Source organism: Rhamphochromis sp. 'chilingali' (genome assembly GCF_963969265.1).
Source record: "Rhamphochromis sp. 'chilingali' genome assembly, chromosome: 10".
In the NCBI taxonomy this organism is placed as follows: Eukaryota; Metazoa; Chordata; class Actinopteri; order Cichliformes; family Cichlidae; genus Rhamphochromis; species Rhamphochromis sp. 'chilingali'.
Window position 1 is genome coordinate 19,222,975 of NC_137937.1, and position 22,625 is coordinate 19,245,599.

At 40.0% G+C, this 22,625-nt stretch overlaps 1 protein-coding gene across 3 annotated transcripts; it reads left to right on the forward strand.

Moving 5' to 3' along the window:
* Positions 1-1,301: 1,301 nt before the first annotated feature.
* LOC308404146 (ceramide transfer protein-like) lies at positions 1,302-22,556 on the forward strand. Of its 3 annotated transcripts, none has more exons than XM_080894040.1 (18): positions 1,302-1,948; positions 2,053-2,187; positions 4,430-4,546; positions 11,182-11,289; positions 11,430-11,568; positions 12,056-12,139; positions 12,268-12,425; positions 14,588-14,680; positions 14,846-14,932; positions 15,046-15,138; positions 15,533-15,610; positions 16,270-16,365; positions 16,530-16,662; positions 16,753-16,823; positions 16,916-17,044; positions 17,964-18,093; positions 20,601-20,738; positions 20,940-22,556. In XM_080894040.1, exons 1-17 carry the CDS (start codon positions 1,859-1,861, stop codon positions 20,726-20,728), a joined length of 1,869 nt encoding a protein of 622 aa, XP_080750166.1. In that variant the 5' UTR covers positions 1,302-1,858; the 3' UTR covers positions 20,729-20,738; positions 20,940-22,556. The 3 variants fall into 3 exon arrangements, with proteins under 3 accessions (XP_080750166.1, XP_080750167.1, XP_080750168.1); XM_080894041.1 differs by having other exon boundaries at positions 12,059-12,139; XM_080894042.1 differs by lacking the exon at positions 15,533-15,610.
* Positions 22,557-22,625: the final 69 nt, after the last annotated feature.

Consider the following 22,625-nt stretch of genomic DNA (forward strand, 5'->3'; position numbering starts at 1 on the left):
AGGCCTCCAAACCTTGGAGGGCCTGAGGTGTCCCCAGAGAGGTGGCGTCTGATACCCAACCTGACATATAGACACAGACATACAGGCACACACAGACACAAACATCCATTCCCACCCTCATGCTCTCATATGCACTCACTCCACACTCAACCAACGTGGAGACAGACATAAAGAGACGCTGTACACACAATCACACTCCCCAAGCGTACTCTACAAACCGGGTCTAGGTACCCTTGCCCCTGGAGGGGGGAATTGCACCCAGACCCAGGTGGGGTGAAATGTAGTTTCGTTGCAAACAACGAAACAGATCCTCACAACACGAATATCAAGGTAAATATTTATGTGGCGTCACATTTACATGAAACATGAGTGCTATAGCACTCACACAAAACATATTCGTGTTAACTATTCCTACCTGTGATCAGAAGTCATGCCAAATAGATTTTTTTTATTCCAGTTTTACTGGTTTCTTGTGTTAAATGTAAACCGCTTCTTTTGATTGGACTGATTCTTGCTGTGGGTAACAAAAAAATCTCCTCCTGTGGCTTGTATGTGAGGTAGAAGAATCATGTTTGTCTACACAAAAAGTTAGGCTATATACAACATTGTTTTATACATACAGTTGTAGTCATTGGAGACTATGCAGCAACTATATATATATATATATATATATATATATATATATATATATATATATATATATATATATATATATATATATATATTATACAAGTAAAGAATAATGCAACCTATTTATTAGAGTTAACCAGACATTTATCCATTATTACAGTTTTTGTTCTATACACCCAACAGTGGACAATATCTACTGTTCTATTTTTTGTTATTTCTATTTTTCATATTTTTGATCTGATCTATCGTCCCACTACAGATCACCCTATTGGGCAGAGCCTTGATGATCAAAGCCTGAATCAGCTGATTGATTTTGGTGTTAAAAATGCTTAACACGTAACTACTTTTAACTAGAGAAATGTCATTTCCCATTTTGGCAACTTTATTAATAGTTTTTCTTATTTATTCTTTCTTCTTATCTTAGATTATATACTAATTATATCACTAACAAGTTCTAGTGAGATAACTTGAAGCAAGCACACACGTTAACAGTAAATCTTATAAACCCGTTTGAAATACTTATAATACCTATTTATTTGTGATACAATGTTTGAAACTTTTGATTTAAAAAAAATATCCAGCTTTTAATTTTATTCAAACACATATAACTTCCGGTCTGGGGGTGACCGGCGGTCGTACACAGTAAAGCGTGGCTGCGGCTCCTCCCCCCTCGACCCGAAAGTCCTCCACTGCTGCTAACTGAACTGCGGAACCACAGCAGAGACTCAGTCCGCTGCTCGTCGATTTTCAGATGGAAGTTGATGTGTAGTGGTTTCCCCGAAGGCCTCCATGTCGAGCAGGAGCTTATGGACAGCAGCTAAGATAGCTAACGAGCGCAACCACAAGTTGTTAGTTAATGTAATACTAGCTAGTTGCGTCATTTGATAGCCACCGCTAACTTAGTTAGCTAGTCTCAGTGGTATACGACGTCAGTTTCAAAACAAAGCACGCAAAACGGAGAAAATCAGATCCAGCTGTCACCTCCAGAGTAGGTGGTGGCCAGACAAGCTAACTCGGTTGAAGTCTGTCAGTGACCTAAGGTATATTACGCCACCTAGACGCTGTTTTGTACTCTCCATTAATGGCCAATTAACGTTATTTTGCAGACCTTAAGTTGAAGAACGTTTCTGCAACCGTATTTTAACTCAACGAATCCAGCAACTAGCGTCGAGCTACGTGGTTGCACTGATACGATCAGATTCAACTTTTCTTGTAAACTTGGAGTTAAATGTCCGAGAAGAGTTCATCGTCCAGTTCGGATGAGGATGTGGACCCGGAATCCGGGCAGCCCCTGGAGCTTGGAGGCGTCCTAAGCAAGGTAACTTTAATTTAATCGGTGTGCAAGTGTTGCTGCACTAGATCACCTGCTGAGCGCGTGTTGCAGCTTTGTAACTGTGTACTTCACGTCTTGTGTGTTTACAGTGGACAAATTACATACACGGGTGGCAGGACCGATGGGTTGTGTTGAAAAACAATACTTTGAGTTACTACAAGTCGGAGGATGAACGGGAGTACGGCTGCAGGGGCTCTTTGTGCCTCAGCAAGGCAGTCATCACAGTAAGTATTTAAACTGGCCAACATCACAGCGAGCTTAGCACCTGTTCAGCATTTCAGTAAGTGAGGGCTCATAAGAGGATAGTTGTTTCTCTAGTAGGTCTCCCTGTTTTGATCTCTTCTTATTCTTAGCACACGCTCTCCATGTTCCTCTAAGACAGAAAGGTGAACATTAACTTATATTGAGGCTGTGTTGAGATTACAGATAGATATTTGAGCATACCAAGGGAACATTGCTTCAGTGATCATAGCGCTATCAATTGTTCGTGGCCCTTGTTATCTACTATAAATTAGCGTTTGCCCAGGGTTTCAGATGTAAGCTTTGACCACACACTGTAGAGGTTGGACCTACATTCTTCCTATTCTGGCCTCCTGTTAGTCAGATAAACTGAGACCTACCACCCTGGTTAAATATTCACTGCTCTCTCTCTCTCTGATCATACAAGTACAGAAGCCAAACAATTGGTTTTACTGTAATTTGCGCAGCTGTGTTCAATAGGATTACACGATTTTTAAAAGTACAACTTAAGAAGGTCACAGTGAGGTCCTGCTGCTTGTTGGTGTGAACATAATATCAGTTCCTATGCTTGTGCAGACCTGAATGGAGCACGGTTGTTTTGTAATTGCGCTATAGTAGCCAAACCAAGAATGTACACAGTTTTATTACACATGCTCACAAGTAATTGGAGCAACATGACCCAAACTTTTCCCTGCCTCTATTTTTTTTTTTCCACTAAAGCGGGGTCTAAGGACTCAGGAATGCACAAACAAATCTTTGCTTCTTAGCTCCCATGTAACAGCTACACACTGATACACAACTTGTAAGTAAAGACCGACACCAGAAGCTCCCATTGATTGTACATGTCATTGCATTTTCCCACCATTTATCAGTTTTAAGAGTTAATCTAGTATAAGTAATACTTAATATTTGTATATCTTGTATTAAATATTATTAAATTAATCTGATGCACACAGATGCGTTGTAAAATGTCACAAGAAGGAAAAGTTAGGATCTGACAATGACTAAGTCTTATCAGTGGACTGATAAGACTTTTCGTGAAGAAATGTACACGTTTGAAAAACAAAAAAAAAGCTAATGCCGTGTAGATACAGCTGTGCTTACGCAAAGGGGAAGAGAACGTTCCAGTCATAGGGAAAGCGTTATAAACTTCATTGTAAAGGGAAGGTTTATGGTCTGTGCCTGATGCAGCAGTGCAAGATAAACTGGATTTGTCAAAGCTATAATCATGGCTGGATGGGCACAAAGTTGCACACACCTTTATAGTGAAAATTTAAAACAGGAGCACTTTTTTCATATCCGACTGTTTCTGGTAAGGGAATACGGCAGCGCTGATTTTGTTAGGAACTTCAGTAAAAAGCATTTAAGGGTCATAAAAATCCACCCCATGCTTGTGCCCATTCTAAATATACAAGCTGTGAAATGCAATACCAGCGTTAAAGCATTACTACAATGTTACATAAAGTTTTGCAGGCTGACAATAGATGTCCAGAGTTGTGTGTTGCTGTTGTCAGTGGCTGCAAATAAGCCAGCACATGAGCAACATTCAGCAAATCTAATTAAACTTTGGCAGCATACAATTTTGTCAGCTGACAGAGCAGCTGTATTCTGAACACTGCTGAATAGGGAAAATGGGGGTGGGGACGGACAGAGATTGAACCCCACTGTGTCTTACTTGTTGCAGATCTCTTCTCAGCTGTAAGCAAATTCCAGTTTCAGAGGAAAGGAGGGAATTCTTTGTTGCACATGTTTTGGTGCCTGAGGCGGCTAGTAGCTGGAGCTGGGTGGGGTGTGTTGTAGAATGTGGAAGTGCAATAGTTGAAAGACTTGGTTGAGAAATTGACGGAAATCTTATGATGACCTTGGGTCAGGTGACAGTGTGCTGGAATAATCTGTTTTATGTAGCGCTGCTCCACTACGGTTGTTAAGGGCTACGACAGCAGGCTCAAGACATCATCTTCTAATTAAAATCCGTCTTTATTCCATGGCATATGCATTTCTGTGGCTGATTAAGTCCATATGTGTCTGGAATGTGTCATTGTTAGTAATCCTTTGCCACAGACAGAGAGGTGCTAAAGTGGGATTTTGCGCTTTCCTTAGAAATGTTATTCATTAAGGGAAAATGTTATTGAAATTTGTATTTTGATATTCAAATTTCTGGTTATTTTATTTTCTGACTCATGCACTCTAATAACTACCCATGCGCTCTGCCTTCTCTCTGCACAGCCTCATGAGTTTGACGAGTGTCGTTTTGATGTCAGCGTGAACGACAGCGTTTGGTACCTCAGAGCCGAAGATCCCGAGCACAGACTCCAGTGGATTGAGTCGATAGAACTACATAAGGTGAGCAGTTTGGTGATTTTTCTCTTTCTTCTGCATATTTTAAAATAAACTTTCTCCTTAGCTTCTTTCGAGATCATTGTTTGCCTGTCATACAGACTTTCTTGGGATTATATTATTTTTGCATGTGAGCTGCATTACCTTGACAGATTAATTTTAGGTAACATGATTTCAGTTCCTGTTGTCATCAGAGACAGCAGGAGCTTGTTGAGAATCAGAAAAGTGTTTCTTAAGCAGTATTGTGTTAGCTTTTCTTCCTTTTTTGTTGATGTAATCACTTAAAAATAGTTTTGCTGTCTGTGTTGTTGGGTTTTGTTTTTTTTTTTTTTTCAGCATTGGAGTTGAATTTGAGTTCAAGGCTTGTTTCTTTCTTTTTTCCCTTTTTTGAGTTTTATCTGTTTCCTTTCTTAGTGAACAGGGTGTGTCAGGGCAAGAATCAGACCCATACACACATACTGAGAGCTCTTTACCCTGGGAATGTGAGGAATCTGAAGAGTGAGGGGTTGATGTGGGGATGTTGTTACATAGTAGGCAGCTGTTTTCTCTGCAAGGACATCTGGTTAATGGTATATCACCTCTGAGCATAAAGTTTGTAAAACAAATTGGATATGGTTCAGGTAGTGTCTGAAAGGTTGTATTTAGGTGTGTGTGTGTGTTGGTATTTTGGACCTTCATTTTATAAGGCTGAGACTGTGTAACTTCGGATCACATGACTTCAGACTGTTGATACACAGTTGCCCCAAGGCCTCTACTTGGAAGCGGATTGTGGGGTTAGTCAGGGAACTTAAGGTTTAACTCTGAGTTTTGGGGCAAAAGTTACAAAGTTACCGGAGGTATTCATTTGATTGTGTGTCTCACTCAGTGTCTCGGCTGATTAAAGCACTTGTTGACCTTAAAAGATTATTTTCAAGTAAGTCATTTAAGTTAGTGGGTTTTTTTTTTTTTTATACTTGTCCTTTACTTACTTCAAGTAAAGTTTAAGCGTAACAGCAGGTTATACATTTTAAATTCGATACATTTTTTTCTAACCCTATTCCTCATTGGTCATCTGGAGAAAACACTGTCTCTTTTATGTAAACACGTTCACAGCTTCCTCCCCCAAAACTGTGTGGTCTGTGTAAGACGATAACCAATGTCATGACACCATACCACATGGCGTGATGATAGTTGTTAGGCACATGCCTGCAATATCATCTGTAAAGAGAACGGGGTGGCAATGGTGGAGCTGCCAGTTCTCATGTTCTCTGGCAAAAGCCATATGAGCGGCATGGTGCACAGGTCCCACTAAAGGACACTGGACCCTCATGCCACCCTCATAGAGTCTGTTTCTGACAGTTTGGTTAGAAACATGTACACGAGTAATCCTCTAGAGGTCATGTTAAGGGCTTGCTCCATCTGTTTGTCATTGCATAAAGGAGCAGATCCTGCTGCAGAGTTGATGACCTTCTACAGCCCTGTCTAGATCTCTTGTTGTACCATCTTGTCTCCTCAGAAGTGACAAGGAAAGAGGCCACCAGCTGGAAATCTATTTTTTTTTGGGGGGGGGGGGGGGTTGTTGCCTCTCCGGTGCATCTATTGATACTTTGACTTGAACAGCATGCTTCCTAACTGGACAGACTGACATTCCTGAAGTTGAATGGAGATTTGTTGTTAACTTACTACTGCCTTTCTTTAAACTGCAGTGCATTACATCGGTGGTACATTCATTTCATGGTCCATGCCAAAATGATGTAAGAGACTTGTTTTTATAGTGGTTCTTATTGTAGCGCAGTGAACACGCACCATTCAAAAAACATTCACTTTTTCATGAATTCTCATAAGCCGTGCTTCTCCACCGAAGAGTGCTGTCAGTTCACTTTGTGAGTCCTGCTGGATGGTTTTTAGTGTGGGTGTGAGTGACCTGAGGTCAGCAGTCCATTAACAAGGGTGTGAGAGTATTTCAAAGTTATGTCTGAACTGTAACCCACAGCAACCTCAGTGAGCTTAATGAAGCACCACCTCAGCATTACTGTAGTGTTTGTACTGCTCCCAATTGGAAAAAGAAGGACTTGCATCATGCAGTGTACACTATGTGGAATATTGTTGTCTGTGTTTCCTAGGCTAACTAGCATACACTAAAGTTTCTGCTGAAACTCTAAAACATGTGCTATAAATATAAATATTTCATTTGTAGGTTCTTTTTCTATCCTAGTCCTCAACACTTCTTCGCAACAATAGAGCACACACATAACAGCATCTTTCCAGCATCAGTGTGATAGCAGTGCATTTCAGTGTAAATCGTTGAAGGTCACCCTTTTCTACTTTGTGGCGTTCTTTTTATTTTTTTATTTTTTTGTGTGCCACTTTTATAAATTCATACAGGGCAAGTTAATAATCAGTATTTAACAACTCTTAATTTGCTTTAATGTGGGGTGACTAATGATTCCAGCTTTTAAACACCCCAAAAGCAAATGGCTATTATATGTATATCACCGTGGCAAAATTAAGCTGGTCAGAGGTAGTTTTTGTGCAAATCCATTTGTGTTTTTATGTGTGGGTGTGTTTGTGTTGGTGGTGGGAAAAGTCGTGCTAAATGTGGGGACGTTAAGTGCCGCTCTCGATGAATAATACATTTGTTTAATCGCCTGTTCTCACAGCAACAAAATCAAGAGGGACACATAAAACTCCTTTGCACAGAGAAGGCTGATCCATTTAGGAATATTCAAAGGGGTCATATAAGGGAGGGGGGGGAATACTTACTGTTTTATTTGTGGGTTTGCTGCCACTTCTTTGGGATGGTTTTGAGGACTGTCTGAACTTCACTGGTCCCTTCACATCTCTTTGTAAAGGAGAGATAAAAGGAAAGAAGTAGATAGAAGTAAAGCTCCAGACAAGTATTATCCCCTGCCTCCCACTCTCTGCTGCTCTCTCTCTCTCTGTTATAATATACAGTATGCTTCTTCACTCGCCCACCCATACTTTATTGGTTTATTACACAAACAGCCCCAGACAGCCTGCGTTTCGCTCTAATGCATACATGCATGCACCCTTCATTTTCACCCTTCTCTCGCTCTTACTCTTCCATGCAAACACACACAATCACGGTTGCTTGCTCAGTGATGGATGCCGGACATAAGGACGGACAAGAGGAAAAGGTTTCACATATCAGGGTGTGTGGTCTGTTGATGGTTGTGTGCAGCGAGAGTGGAGGGCATGTTGGTGTTTTTGTCTTTGAGCCCATGTGTGTGACTGTAAAGGACTGACTGACAGGGGACTCCGTTTCACTACCAAGGAATTTAGAAGACTCCTTCCTTTGACTGAGACGGTGCAGCTAGTGTCTGCCTCGTCTCTGTTCGCTACGGAGGAAATGACTGCTTTTCTCTGTTCTTCCTTTGCTTTTCTTGTAGCTCTGTTCTTTTACTTGATGAGCTGAGCTAAAGCCTGCATGGCTTCTCTTCTCCTCCTCCTATTTCCTTTTGTTTAATAGTGAGGTGTGTCCGGGGAAACGGGAATACCGGATTAAAGCTTCTGAACTGTCACAACATTGGGAGTGTTGGGGGAAGTGGCTGGCCATGTTGAGGCCAGCAAACCGCCGGGACTGCCGCAGTGTCCTGCTCTGCTTTGGCTGTTGGAATGGCCGGATGGTGGGCTTTTAGCACTTTGGCATGCTGCTTGCTCCCTGTCACCCATCACTAAAATCTTTAATTATGATTCTAGTTTTATGGAAATAAAAATGATGTGATCCATCTCTTCCGTTGCCCCCACTGCATAAATTTTATTGTGCTTGCATGTAGTGTTTTAAATTGAGATATAAGAAGAACTAGTCTCTTTAATGAACTTCACTGCATGCCAGCCTTAGTCACTATTAGTAGGAAATTAGACCGAAACTGCATAGCTCATAGCTAACCTCAGATGTATCGACAATCTCTGAGGAGTTTACATCACATTTACCCTCATTTCATCAGCATCAACATTATAAAACCTTCAGATCAGGACGCCATTTCATTCGTCGAGAATGAGTGGAGTTAAGTTTGCATGGTTGTCATGCAACATAAAAATGCCAGTCTCTGGTCACAGGTTGGTCTCGTCATTGCTTCATTGCACTTTACTGCTTTTTCTGTTTGTACCAAATTAGCAACACTGTAAAAATAACATCTGTCATCTGCACAAAATGGTAATTATATATTGTCAATCAAATGTAATAATCTGCATTAGCAACAAATGCAGAAAAGAATAAATATATTTTAGATTGAAGGCTCTAGTGTTTAGAAAGCATTGAGGATGTCGCATTTCACTTAAAACTGGATTTTTAGTTGGGATATTATTATATTAGCAGTTTAAATCAGCTTTTACAGTATTTATTTATTTTTGCATTTATGTATTTGTTTTTTATTTTGTTGTAAGATATCTGTAACACTTTTTGCCAAAACTTTATTAACCCATGTAGCTCTTAAGTGTATTCACTGGCTTTCTTAATAAGAATTAATAAATTTTCATGTTTTGTTAAAGTCATTATTACTCTAAGACATCCATCAGCAAATACAGTTGCTATGGCAGTTATCTGGATATTGATATTTGTGGCTCGGCATTGACACGCTGAAGCTTTGCTCTCTGTGGGTAGAGATTTAGAAAATCTTCTCTTTTTTTTTTTTTTTTTTTTTTTTTTTTTTTTTTTTTTTTTTTAAGTTATGTTTACATTTTGCTGGCTATCCAGTGACAGCCAGCCCGAAAGCAGAAGATTGTTTTAAAACAAACAGTTGCTTTGACTTTGGACTCTCAGTGTATTTGTGTGTGTAGTCTGTGTCATTACAGTGTACAGTTCAATGAATGTTGCTGTGGTTAGTTAAGTGAAGGTGCTTTATTGTCACTGTTTTGAATTTAAATTCGTTCTGTGGTGTTTTTTGTGTGGTGATAATGTGTGTCTTGTATGAAAAATACAAATGTTGTAAAAGGTTAATCACAACACTGGTAGAGGGGAGGAGTAAATCTGGTTGTTACTTAAATCTTGTCTTTGTGTAGCTTTTGAAACAGAGAAGCTATATACTGCTTTGTACTAAATACATGCTTTAATATGTCAGTTTTATCGTGTTTTGAGATTGCCTGTCCAGCTCGTTCTCACTAATGTTACATCTCGGAAACAATTCACCACAACTTTACGAAGTGTTTTTGGACATAATTCAAGAATTCATAAGTGAACAGCCTGTTTTTACAGCAGCCATTTTAATACGAAATGATAGATAAACACACATGAATCACATAAATTAAAGCATTGTACCTAAACAGTACAAACCTTCAGTGGTGTTTTAATCACCTATTTCATGTGAGAATGGCTGCTGGAAAAAGGTTTGTGACTAAAATTTAGACAAATATCTGCAATAAATTCATGAAGTATTGACATTTGATAACTAAGAGGTCATGTGCAGACAGATACAGATGTAAACTGCAGCTTGACTGCTTGCAGAAGGCATGCAACTGTGAAGCAATAACCATGATGTTAATATCACAGCAAACTCTTTATTGAGTGATTAAGTTTTCTGTTGCTATGGTTTTAAACACTTAGATCGTTACCTGGTTGCCGCTGTTTGATGTCGGTTTTCTCAGTCTCTCACCGTGGGATATTACAGCAGAGGAATTCACGTGGGCGCTCTGTCAAGATTGTCACCTGATCCCTCTTCAGTTTGCTCTCTGTCGTTAGGAAATTTTTCTGCATGCCAATTAGCCAACGGAAATAGCTTGCAACCATGTCTTAATTTTGAAATCAAGTGGAAAATTGGACATAAAGCCATGACTAAACCTTGGGAAATCACCTGAGAGTCTTAAAACATATTACCACCATGGCAAAATAATGTTTCCGTTTATGCTGTGTAAATGGTAAATGGCCTGTATTTATATAGCGCTTTACTAGTCCCTAAGGACCCCAAAGCGCTTTACATATCCAGTCATCCACACATTCACACACACATTCCATGTAAGGAAACATGCGCATTTAAATGAGAGGCTTTAATAATATGGGTTATGAAGTTGCTGTCTGTATGGACACTTTGACAACTGTGTGTGGCATGTACAGCTTTAGAGATTTTTGGCTTGGTATTAACACTTACTAAACTAAAATATATATATTACATATTTATATAGATCTCTTTTTACTTTGCTGACTCAGTAGTGCAGGAATCGTGAAGTCATCAGTTTGCTGTTGCAGAACGGATGTCATCACTGCCACTCCCTAAATCCTGGTCATAAATCAATTTTGTCATTTCAAATGAAACGATACACTGCATGTTAGCACACACATCACAATAGTTACAAGAAACCCTTGTGAAGTTACTAAAGTAGCTTGACAGTTATTTCCATGGTTACTCAGCCACCACGCATTGGGCCTAAAGGCTGGGTTTCTGCATGTCTCTTCGTCAACCTTGGCCAGTCTCTGCAGACTGTGAGGGAATGTTTCTGTGTAGGTGTGGGTCCTGCTCGGGTCCAGCTCAGCATTAGTCAGGAACTGAGCTCCCTATGTCTAACTTTGATGATCACCAGGTTTTCTTATTATATTGCAGTTTGTTTAATGTGCCTTTTTACTGATCTTTTGTTCCTTCCTCTTTGTCTCTTCACCTTTTTGTTTCGTGTCTCTCTTGCTGTCCTCCCACATTCCCACGCACCTGCAGGCTGAGTCTGGTTACGGTTCAGAGACGAGTCTGAGGCGTCATGGTTCCATGTTGTCTCTCACCTCAGCAGCTAGTGCCTTGTCTTCCACATCTACATCCTCCTTCAAGGTAAATCATCGTCATCAGTGACTGAGTTGAAAGATCTGGTTAAGCGTGACATCTCGTTTTTCTTTTTTTTCAGTCTTTTATATTATCTTTTTCCTGTTTGCATCTCTTCGTCTTCTCCCCCCCCCCCCCCCCCCGCTCAGAAGGGGCACAGGTTGCGTGAGAAATTTGCAGAAATGGAAACTTTCCGAGACATCCTGTGCAGACAAGTAGACACCCTGCAGAAGTACTTTGATTCCTGTGCCGATGCCGTTTCCAAAGATGAATTTCAGAGGGACAGAGGTATACCAGTTGTTGACCTTGCATAGCATCAGATTTACTTCAAAAATAGATGTACATTTGTTTTGAGTTGCCTCTGTTTGTAAAACAGTGATCTCTGGAGCAGTGTGGGGGAGTTGGCTTTGTTGTTTACTGGCACAGCAAAGCAGAACATTAACAGAGATCTTTTTTTTTATCCGTTTCATGCAGTATGAGAGTAGGTAATGCTCATTGAGAAAGGATTCAGAAATCAATAACTTAACAAGACATTATGTGGGTTTAAATTTGCTGTCAGGTTTTTTATTTGTACTATGTTTATTGAATTTGTATTACAATGCAGACACAACCCTAATTGTTTATTTGCACAAAGATATTTAATGTGTTACCTGCAATTATGTGGACGTGGATTATTCAGTAACATGAAATAGGTTTTAAAATATTATAAGTTATACACTAATAACTATGCAGGGCAGGGAGATGAAGCTATGACTGCTTGTTGTTTTCTAACTAGTAGAGGATGATGACGATGACTTTCCCACTTCTGCGAGACCTGACAGCGAATATAATCACAACAATAATGGCAGCAAAGAGAAATGTGAGTCTATCTGTAAATACTCTTTGACTTTCCATTGCATTACTTGGCTTGATTATAACAAATTCAGTGTAAGTGTGAACACCATTGTTTATTTTTGTTCTTGCTTTCTCTCTTCCTCTCTGTGCCAGTGTTTTCTCCTGCCAGTCCTAAAGGTATTAATGGGATAGACTTTAAGGGTGAAGCCATCACTTTCAAAGCCACCACAGCAGGCATCCTCTCCACTTTGTCACACTGCATCGAGCTGATGACGAAACGAGAAGACAGCTGGCAGAAAAGACTGGACAAGGTACGGCTTTGGACAAAGAGTAAAGTTTCCCCAATGGGCGTGTCTGCAGCCACCGCTGTGGGTACTGCTGCTGACTGAGGAGCTGAGTGTTGCTTCCATTTCCCTTAAAGAGCTCGATGTTATCATTTGGGCTCTGTCTCTGAGGTTGTGATGCAACACTCGGTTGTCTAGACTTGATACTTACAGTATTGTAACATTTATAATTAAAAAGGTGCAGTTTTTGTTTTGGAAAGGTTACAAGGTGATTCTGTATTAAATATATAGCTTTGACTAAATAGTGTAGACTTGACTCTTTTGGAGTTATTAGTTTAGATGTGCTTCTTCAATCTTTCAGTCTTTATTTTTCTTCAGTCTGTGTGCGTCTTCTATTAAGTGACTCATTATTCTGGGATTCTGCTCTTGCACTTTATATTCTATGGGAAATATTAATGAAATAAACTGCTTGCAAGATGCTTTGCAGTTCAATTCTTCATCCAAGCACCTGCTGTAAATGCAAAGCAAATCTCATTCATTACAAAAGGAGACTGGAGACTATGCTCAGGCAGCAAGAAAAATCATTTCAGCCGTCCTTATAATCCAACTATCCACTGAAAGGTTTAATGTGAACTTGCTACCAAGCATCATTGGCAAATATGGGTTGGTAAATACATGGATAAGTCAGACTTCCTATAACGCACTCATATTCATTAATATTCAGTGAGTGGCCTGTGTCTTTAAAGGAATGCTCTTCAGAGCTCATATAATCCGACCTCGTCAAACCAGTTCTTTTCCCTGTGTAAGGTAGGTGTGCTCCTGCCCAGCCCTCAAAGCCGGGAAGCCTTTTACAGTTAGAATACCTGAGTGACACTACCTCAAAGTTATCAGTGTTTTGATGTATATTAGCATACACTCAGAGGAACAGGACACACCTCACCTCACACTTGAAGTTTACATTAGAAGATGAGTACTCGGACTTCAAGGCAAAGTTTGCAAAAGCGAATGTTACAAAGGAGGACGACAGAGCTGCTCAAACACCAGACACAAAAATGGATACCTCTGCAGACCCACGGCCATTTCTTTACAGTAGGTCTCTGTATGTCAGGGTCCTGGTTGTCCACAACTTACTGCAGTATCACATTCTGGTTATTTTGTGTTTTCTGGAATATATCTAGGCCTCTCTTTGCACTTTGTTCAGTTTCTTTGACTTTGTGTCTTATTTTTCTGCATTTAATAATATCTCGTCAGAGCTTAATTGTTTTGTATTATAGATGAGCCTGTTTGATTCAGCTTACCTGTTGTTGTTTTTTTTGTAATTGCTGTACGTCAAAACTTTGTCTTAAGTATCTTTTTTCCTGCAGTTCAAGTTGTTAGACTGTATTTTTGTTCATCTTCTTTTGCAGACAGGCGATTTACTGCATTCCTGTTATTTTAAGTGATAGATTTTATTATAACAGTGACACTGGAATATAGTCCAACTTCTTTAGTTCTCTATTCAAGCAATCATTGAGATTATTTGTGTGAAATGACAGTTTTTGTCCCTGGCAAATAACATTATAGACACACAATTAAAATATTTAAAACTTGTTTAACAGATGGCTGAATAATGGGGTAGTTGACTTCACTTTTATGATTTTTTTTTTCTTTTTTTTTTTTTTTAAATCACCTGTCATGTTGTTAATTTAAGCATAGTGTTTGGTGTGACAGGAAATGTTTCCACACAAACTCCTGACAATGTTATGAGAATGAGGCTGGGACATTGTCTGAAGTAAGACATAACACACAACAGGAAACAGTGTATTTCTGTCCACACACTATTGGAAAAAAACTCTGTTTGGTTTTGGGGAGGAAGTTGCTTGTATAAAAACGACACAGGAGACCTTTCTCTTGCGGTGAATTAAACAGGCAATTCATGTGCTTGGCTGGAAATCACACCTTTTTTTTTTTACCAGGTTAAAAACTGTTTAAAGTAGAATCGGACTGCAGTGGACGGTTGTGTTGTCACATGCCCTTCTGCTGGATGACGTCAAGAAAAGGCTAGGGCTACAGTGCTGGTTCAATGGGTTTCTGTGTTTACACGCTCTACGTTTTTATTCAAAGTTTCAATACAGCTGAACTAACCATAACAGCATCTCGTGTGTGTGTGTGTTGTGTGTGTGTGTGTGTGTGTGTGTGTGTGTGTGTAGGAGCTGGAAAAGAGGAGGAAAGTAGAAGATGCCTACAAGTCTGCTGTGAATGAACTAAAGAAAAAGTCACACTATGGAGGCCCAGACTACGAGGTACAATGAAATCAGATAAGCTGAATGGATTAGATAAAAACTAGATGACGACAGTAGGAAGATTTCCTGATGTTGCACATCCCTGTTGTTTTTAATCTTGGGTGAGGCTTTTCTCACAGGAATCACAAATTCTGACATTGTGTGCTTGTTATTGTTTGTTCACAGGAGGGGCCCAACAGTCTGATCAATGAAGAGGAGTTCTTTGATGCAGTGGAAGCTGCACTGGACAGACAAGACAAGATAGAGGAGCAGGTGTGATGAAGACCTAAATGGGCCTCGCAAAGTCAGGACATGTTTCAAAAACATGAATCTCCAATAAATTAATCTATAAACAAGTGTCTATTTCTGTTTACTGTTTCCCTCAGTGCCAGTCAGAGAAGGTCAGAAAACCTCGACTAACTCTGGCTTCCCCTAGTGATGCCTACTCCACCATCGGTACACACAGATTTGCCAACAAGGTGCGCAGCATATTTTTATTGTCACTATACCTTTCACCCTATTCCTATCCCACTGTGTTGTAATTTAAGGCTACAAGTTGCTGCTCTTTTCTTTGCCTAATCATTCCTGTAAAAATCAAAGGCAGCTTACAGCCGGTGTGAGCTGCCTACTTGGTGCTGACTCCTGAAAAATTACTCATGATGTGGTCATGTGTCATCTTAACTGTTTAATGTCTTAACTGTGGGGCAATCATTTTGTGCCCACTGCAGTGTTTTTCAAGAGCTAACATGATGGCTTCATATGAAATCCTACTTTAGCAGGTTGTGGTTGTTCTCCTCTGCTCTGCTGCCGTGGTGTCTTTTTCAGTATTTGTTGTTTATTCCTTTCTTTTTCAACCCTCTCTCCGCTGTACAGCCCTATAGCCACTCTTCTTCCTTGTCCTCGATCGAGCTAATCAGTGCTTCAGATGACATTCACAGATTCAGCCCTCAGGTACTGTGCTTGGTCAGCTAAGAGCAGCCTGCTGCTTTCCATGACAATCAGAGAGAGCATGAGCAAACGGCATGTCTACTAACCATTCGCTCCAGGTTTTCACTAATATTTTGAGGATTATAGTATACTAGTGTTTATACATTGTGCTGTACATTGACCCATGAGGGGGGGGAAAACCTACCTAGTCAGAGTTGAAATTTCCCGAGAGAGCAGGTTGAGTTGTCCTTACCACAAAGTAGGTCTTCTGTGCATGTTAGGAATTTGGTTCATTTCCTCCTCCTCTCTTCACTGCACGCTTCTCCTTCCACAGCATGAACAGGCATGAATCCAGGCTAGCTTTGCACTATATTTTTAACTCATTGTTGAGATGTTAAATAACACCCCAAGCAGTATCAAGTGCCTAATATTTATTTGGCTACTGCTTTGTGGATAATGTATTTGCTTAAGACATTCCTGTGATTCTGACACACCAGTAGTTTTCCTCATGCCTCCTATGTTGTTAAACAATAGCAGCATAGGTGGAAGGTGTGTTGATTGGTCAGGGCTGTCAATCATTACACCTGAGCATAGGAACCTCAGGTTCCTCTCTAACTGTGCCTTGTTGGTAACAACAGGAGAAGACTGCCTAACATATCATTAAATCAATATCTGACTCTTAGGTGGAGGAAACTGTGCAGAATCACATGGCTTACTCCATCCAGGAGGTGGGGGGCGATGCCAACTGGCAACTGGTGGTAGAAGAAGGAGAGATGAAGGTGAGGAGAGAGAATGCTGTGAATATTTAAATCTCATTGATGTTTTAAAAGTTATTATGGTGATTTAAAACTTTTAAAAGCCTGAGAAAAATCATCTTAGTTTTTAGTAACGGGTGAAGTTGTTAGTGTGTTTATAATATTCTGTCTGTGGTGCTGTGTAACAGGTATACAGGAGGGAAGTGGAGGAGAACGGCATCGTCCTGGATCCCCTCAAAGCGACACATGCTGTGAAGGGGGTAACTGGACATGAGGTCTGCCACTACTTCTGGGACACTGCAGTCCGATTGGACTGGGAGAGTAAGATCTGTGTTTTAGTCCAACATATTATTACTATTTGACTCTCGTTGTGTTATTGCCATGACCTGATGTGAACTCTCCCTCCCACAGCCACCATTGAAAATTTCCACGTTGTGGAAAAGCTCTCTGATAATGCCATCATTGTGTACCAGACACACAAGGTATACTGAGTACATGGTGCCTTTTCATCAGTAGCATTAAACCACCTGTTTTTGATTGATTTGCCTGCTGAATTTTGTCTTTCATGTTTTAGAGAGTGTGGCCTGCCTCTCAGAGAGATGTGCTGTATCTGTCAGCCATCAGGATGATTCCACCAAGAAATGAAAACGACCCCGACACATGGCTGGTCTGCAACTTCTCTGTGGACCACGATGACGCCCCTGTAAGATTAACCCTCTGAGGCTTGCATTGTTTTCCATCATGTGTTCATATAACCGCCCAACTCTCTGATACCATTCAGCGACTGAGTGGTGTTAAACATGCTGTTGTGCCTACACTCTGGCACAGTGAGTGATTACATATCAGGCTCATTGAAATCTTGGTATGCTTCTGAATGATGAAACAGTCCAAATATAACACTAAGTTAGCAGTGCCAAGAGAAGTGAGGACTTTGTGAGACAGTCTCACAGTTACTGCCTCAATTCTGCTGCTATAAACACACAGTAAGTTTCCAGGATAAATTTCCATCTCGGGGAGCCATTTGCTGTCATAAACACGCTCTTTCCTGGCAAATGTTGAGATGCTTAATCTGTCTGTGCCTGCCTGCAAAACACTGGAGTACAGTATCTACAGCATTATATACTGTGGTTAGTTTTCAATGATAAGAAACTTCCACCTAAAAACAGAAAGCAAATTGGGATAATAGATTTTCACTGTTAGATTCTGAAATCAACACTTTGTGTCCGCCTATCAAATCAGCCTTAATCAGCCTCTTCTGCATATATTATGTTAGTATGCACACTAATGTAAATAGCAAGTAGATTGTTGTCAGAGAGTAATTAGGTCTGGATTTGAGGTTTAATGCATTAACTGTGTTTTTGTCAGACAAAGACTGTTTTGAGCATGTTTGTATTTGTTTACATCAAAGTACTGTGTTTAGTTCATTAAAGCTTTTACAAACATTTTTTTTTTTTTTTTTTTTTTTAAACAAGACTTTTTTGGGGCGAAACGGAAGAACAGCATTAATCTTACTCACCCTGTCAGTTCATCTACAGTAAGAGTTGTGTTAGCTTGGGGGGTTGTTTGTATTTTGTTTTTGATTATTATTATTGTTGTATTTATTTGTCTATTTTAACTTTCAGCCCACAAACCGGTGTGTTCGTGCCAAAATCAATGTTGCCATGATCTGCCAAACGCTGGTCAGCCCACCAGAGGGTGACAAAGAAATAAGCAGAGACAACATCATGTGTAAGATCAACTATATTGCCAATGGTAAGTACCTCTGAAGATCATCTAGTTTTGATCTTAGCATATGTGCCTGAGGCAAGATCAACGGCCAGCAAAACAAAACCTGTGTAGCAACAACAATCCTGCTATAATGCAACCTACTGTAAATGCCAGAGGCTCCAACCAAACCTCAAATCAGTTTTTCAGTTTTACTCAGTCTGCATGTGTCCCTACACATACAGTGGTGGGAAATAATTATTGTATTATTATTATATTATTATCATTGTAAATGTGCGTTCTTGAGCAGGGGGATTTCTAGTGCTGTGAGATTTCAGTCCATTGCAGTGTAGTGTGTTGCTGATGGTGACTGTGGTCCCAGCTGCCTTCAGATCACTAATAAGCTCCTTCAATTTAGTTTTGGGCTGATCCATCACCTTTCGCGTGATCATCTTCACATCATAGGCATAATCTTGGAGCTCCAACCTGAGGATGACTGTTGGTGCGATTATTTAGAAATTGAGAAATGTATAACCATCAGTCACTGAGCTTCTTGCTGATGGTCTTGTAGACAATTCCAGCCTGTCTGCAGGTCTAAGATCTGGTCCTTGATACCCTCTGGCAGCTCTTTGGTCTCACCCATGGTAATGGAGAGGTTGGAATGGATTTTGTGGACAGGTGTGCTTTATACACCGAGCAAGCTGCTTTCTGTAAATGACTGACTGATTGTTATCAGTGTGGGAGACAGAAATCTGTCTGGATTGTAGAGCATCAAATACTTAGGAGTCAATGACGTGCAAAATGATCTATAACATTTATGTAACATGTTTTTCTAGATTTTTTTGCTTGATATTTTGTCTCTCTCCTTCAAAATGAAACTACCATAAAAGTTAGAAATTGTTTGTTTCTTTGTAAGTAATCAAACTCAAGTTCATTATTGCCCCACTTTATATGAAAAAACACTAGGCAATAAATAAGAAAAGCACACATGGAATGTTCCAGCTGGCACATATACATACCGTATTTCCCGGACTACAAAGCGCACCTAAATATTAGCCGCACAAGCTAAAATCAGGGGAAAATCCTGTTTTGTACATACATTAGCCGCACCTGACCAAAAGCCGCAGGTGTTTCAATGTTGACTTATCATATGTAAGAGAATATGCACAAAGGGAATTGTCAGGAAAGAGATGGCTGTTTGGAGACATCACTTTTATTAATATTTTGAAAAACAAGTTATGGGTACATATTTGCACATGTAGTACATAACAATAACCTACAGCACACCAGAAAAATAGATTCGGCCTACCTTTTAGGCTCAGGTGCAGTGACACAGCTTTAACAAGAAGAAAAGTCAGTCATTCACCACCATCTTTCTCTTCTTCCTACGCACTAAAACCACCAAAGTCCTCTTCTCCAGTGTCGGATACAAACAGGCTCATGATGGCTTCGTCATCCACTCTTCTTCTCTCCTTCGTTGTCACTTTCAAAACCAAAGAAATCCTCATTGTCAGAGTCGAACACCCTCAGAAGGGCCGTGGCGGTGTCCTCCTCTCCATCATGCAGCAGTCCAGCCCTTCAAAATCCGTTGGTGATCGTGGATGTTTTCACACTTTTCCACGCTGTCAGAATCCACCGGTGGAGTTGGGCATAACTTGCTTTTTGGGCATAACTTGCAAGTTTATCGCCGCTCATCATCCACGACTCCCGCTGAATGCGTAGCGCTACTTTGAAGTTTGTTTTTCGCGCTACTTCGTACGGCACTACGTTGCCTGGCGGACGGACATGTGACTAACATACCACTCTTGAACCCCGATCCTTCCGCCAGGCAACGTAGTGCCGTACAACAGCGGAACACACAAAACAAATCGTCTTACGATATCACAAAAATCATGGAAAATCCATAGAAAAGCCGCACCTGACTAAAAGCCGCAGGGTTCAAAGCTTGTGCAAAAAGTAGCGGCTTATAGCCCGACATTTACGGTATATCAGCTGGGTTGATCCTCGGATTCAGTTTAAATGGTTCAGACAAAGAAATTATTGTTGATTTACATATAGAGACAACAAAAGGCCTTAAAAGAAAAATTATGTATCGAGTAGTTTCAGTGTATCTGGATCCAATGTGACAATCTTTAGCTTGGTAACATCTTGTGTCACAAGTTACAAATGAATATACACCTTTATCCTCATTTGAAACAATCTGATAACAGCATTTTTAAACTTAGTACAGCTGCTCTGACACATGGATCACACAGTCTGGGTTTCTTTGAAATTTCAGTCCAGGCTGCCTCTTCTCTAAGAGGCTGTTACATAAAGGAGCGCTGCAGGGGGAATCTTGAGCCAGTTTATTGCCAGGGATGCTGAGCAGTTCAAAGGATGTTCATTTAATAAATCTTACATTTCCTTCTCCCACTAGAGGGCACCTCTAAACAGTTACAGCTCTCTGTGCACTGAATCACTGAGTTATTGTTAATTGTTTTATCATAAGTCAGCAGGAACACATTGGTTTTTGTTTTCATCTTTGTCTTTATTCCCTCACTCCTGTGTGGCTGCAGTAAACCCCGGAGGCTGGGCTCCAGCATCAGTACTCAGAGCCGTGGCCAAGAGAGAATATCCCAAGTTCCTCAAACGCTTCACCTCCTACGTCCAGGAGAAAACTGCTGGGAAGCCTATCCTTTTCTAAATTTAAACAGGTAACCACAGAAACACTGTTATTAGCAGCGGGATCTTCTATACTTAGTTGTATTTGTATTCTTTTGTTTTGTATCCTGACTTTATTACACTATTTGAGATATCTCCTGGTTGATGTCGTATCTGTTATTTTGAATCAGCCAGCAGATCCATACACTTACTTCAATTTATTCTTTGTATTCTTTTAATCCTGCTCATTTCAGCTTTCAGAGGTGCCAAGTTCACCTGCTGGGGAGACTGCGTTGTTGAAGTGACTGTTGAAGATCACATGACCATTCACGTGTCACCGCACCATCAGGACGTGCTGCTTGAAGATGAGACTGCTTTTGGCCCTAATGGATCAGTAGTTATCATCTTAGATTGTAACCTGTTGGTCATGGGTTCGTTTGTACGTAAGCTGAAACATTTCCTAAACAGTCTTCAAATTGTTACCGATAATTTGCTTTTTGTTTTTTATTTGTTTTTTTTGTTAGGGTTCTTTTTTTCTTTTTTTTTTGTAAATTGTTTTGTACATTTACTATGATTAAACTTTTCTTGAACTTTTGGGGGGTTTGCTCTAATCACTAGTATTACAGCTACTTGTTTTGCTGCTGCTAAAGTAACTACCATGAAAGAGGAAAGAGAACAGATACTTACAGTGAAAGCACAGATGAGGTGTGGTACACTATTTCCTCTTTCTTGCCTTTTGCTGATCCTCTTGTGACGACTCTTTGTAGTTTGATGGGGGGTCAGAGCCTAAAGCTTTGAAGTCTTTACATTTCTAGATTGTTATAAAGTAGCTTTCAGAGAACACCGTGGACACAATGTATTGTACAGATAAAACGGTAAGATTTCAAATAGATTATCAATTGTGATAAATGTGAATTGACTCTTAAATGCTTGAATTTGATGACAGAAATGGGCAGATTAGATACAACAAGAGTGATGAGGAGCACTTACTAAGTCTAATTGACTTGTGTTGGACAATATTTTCAACTATCCAGATGATGTCGTTAGTTAGATGCTAAGTTGCGGTATTTGCATGTATTTGTCAGTCAGCATGCTGTTGCTGACAGATATTTGCAAAGGACCGGCCCTAGTGTCTGGTTTGAAGATTCCTCTCTTTCTTTGAGAGCTGAATGAATACATTTTGTACCCTCTAGGTTTTCTCATCTCTATTTTCAGACCCTGGTGAGGCAGGGAAAAGAAAATCTTTCTGTTCACTCAAGAGTGTCAGATTTATAAATTACTCCTGCTTGCTTTTAAGCGGAATTGTTATTAAATGTTAAATAGGATTATCATTTTATAATGTGTTCCTTATGTTCTCAGTCAGATGATTTTACATTTCAGATGCCACACTACCGTGCAGTGGTTTCCTGCACTTTGACTGATAAACTACCCCCAGTATGCCTTAGACGCCAGGAGTTCTGGCTTTCTCTACTGTTCAGCCACCAGACGTGCATTTATCAACACTGAAATCAAACTGGGTGGGGTTGGGAGGGGGAGGGTCAGCATTTCACATCATCTTACCTCAAGGTTTCAATTTCGACTGTGTTCAATGCCATCAATAGTTGGGAGTTTAGCAGTCAGTAGATCTGCATGGTTTGAAAAAAGAGATTTGAGGTTAGGAGGGATCTGGATAATTGTTTTGCAGATAATGATAAGAGCTAAATCTATGAGCGGTGTCAGCTGAAGAATGCATTTAGTCTTTTTAATTTTGATATTTTTGTCAGTAATCTACACACTTTGTATATTTCTAAGTTGTACATCAGAAGTGTTATTTGCACTAAATGTATTGCAATTTGACAATGTTCTGTAAATTAAAATTAATATACAAAAAACTGTAAGTGTTTTTGGTGTTTTATGGTTTAGTTTAGTTTAGTTTTTAAGTTATTACAAACACAGACCTG

Excerpts from the sequence above, each read along its gene's own strand:
- LOC308404146 (XM_080894040.1), top strand. The coding sequence starts at position 1,859 with ATGTCCGAGAAGAGTTCATCGTCCAGTTCGGATGAGGATGTGGACCCG. Across the intron at positions 12,140-12,267 it reads TAATGGCAGCAAAGAGAAAT|TGTTTTCTCCTGCCAGTCCT; the intron begins GTGAGTCTATCT and ends TCTCTGTGCCAG. Across the intron at positions 12,426-14,587 it reads GGCAGAAAAGACTGGACAAG|GAGCTGGAAAAGAGGAGGAA; the intron begins GTACGGCTTTGG and ends GTGTGTGTGTAG.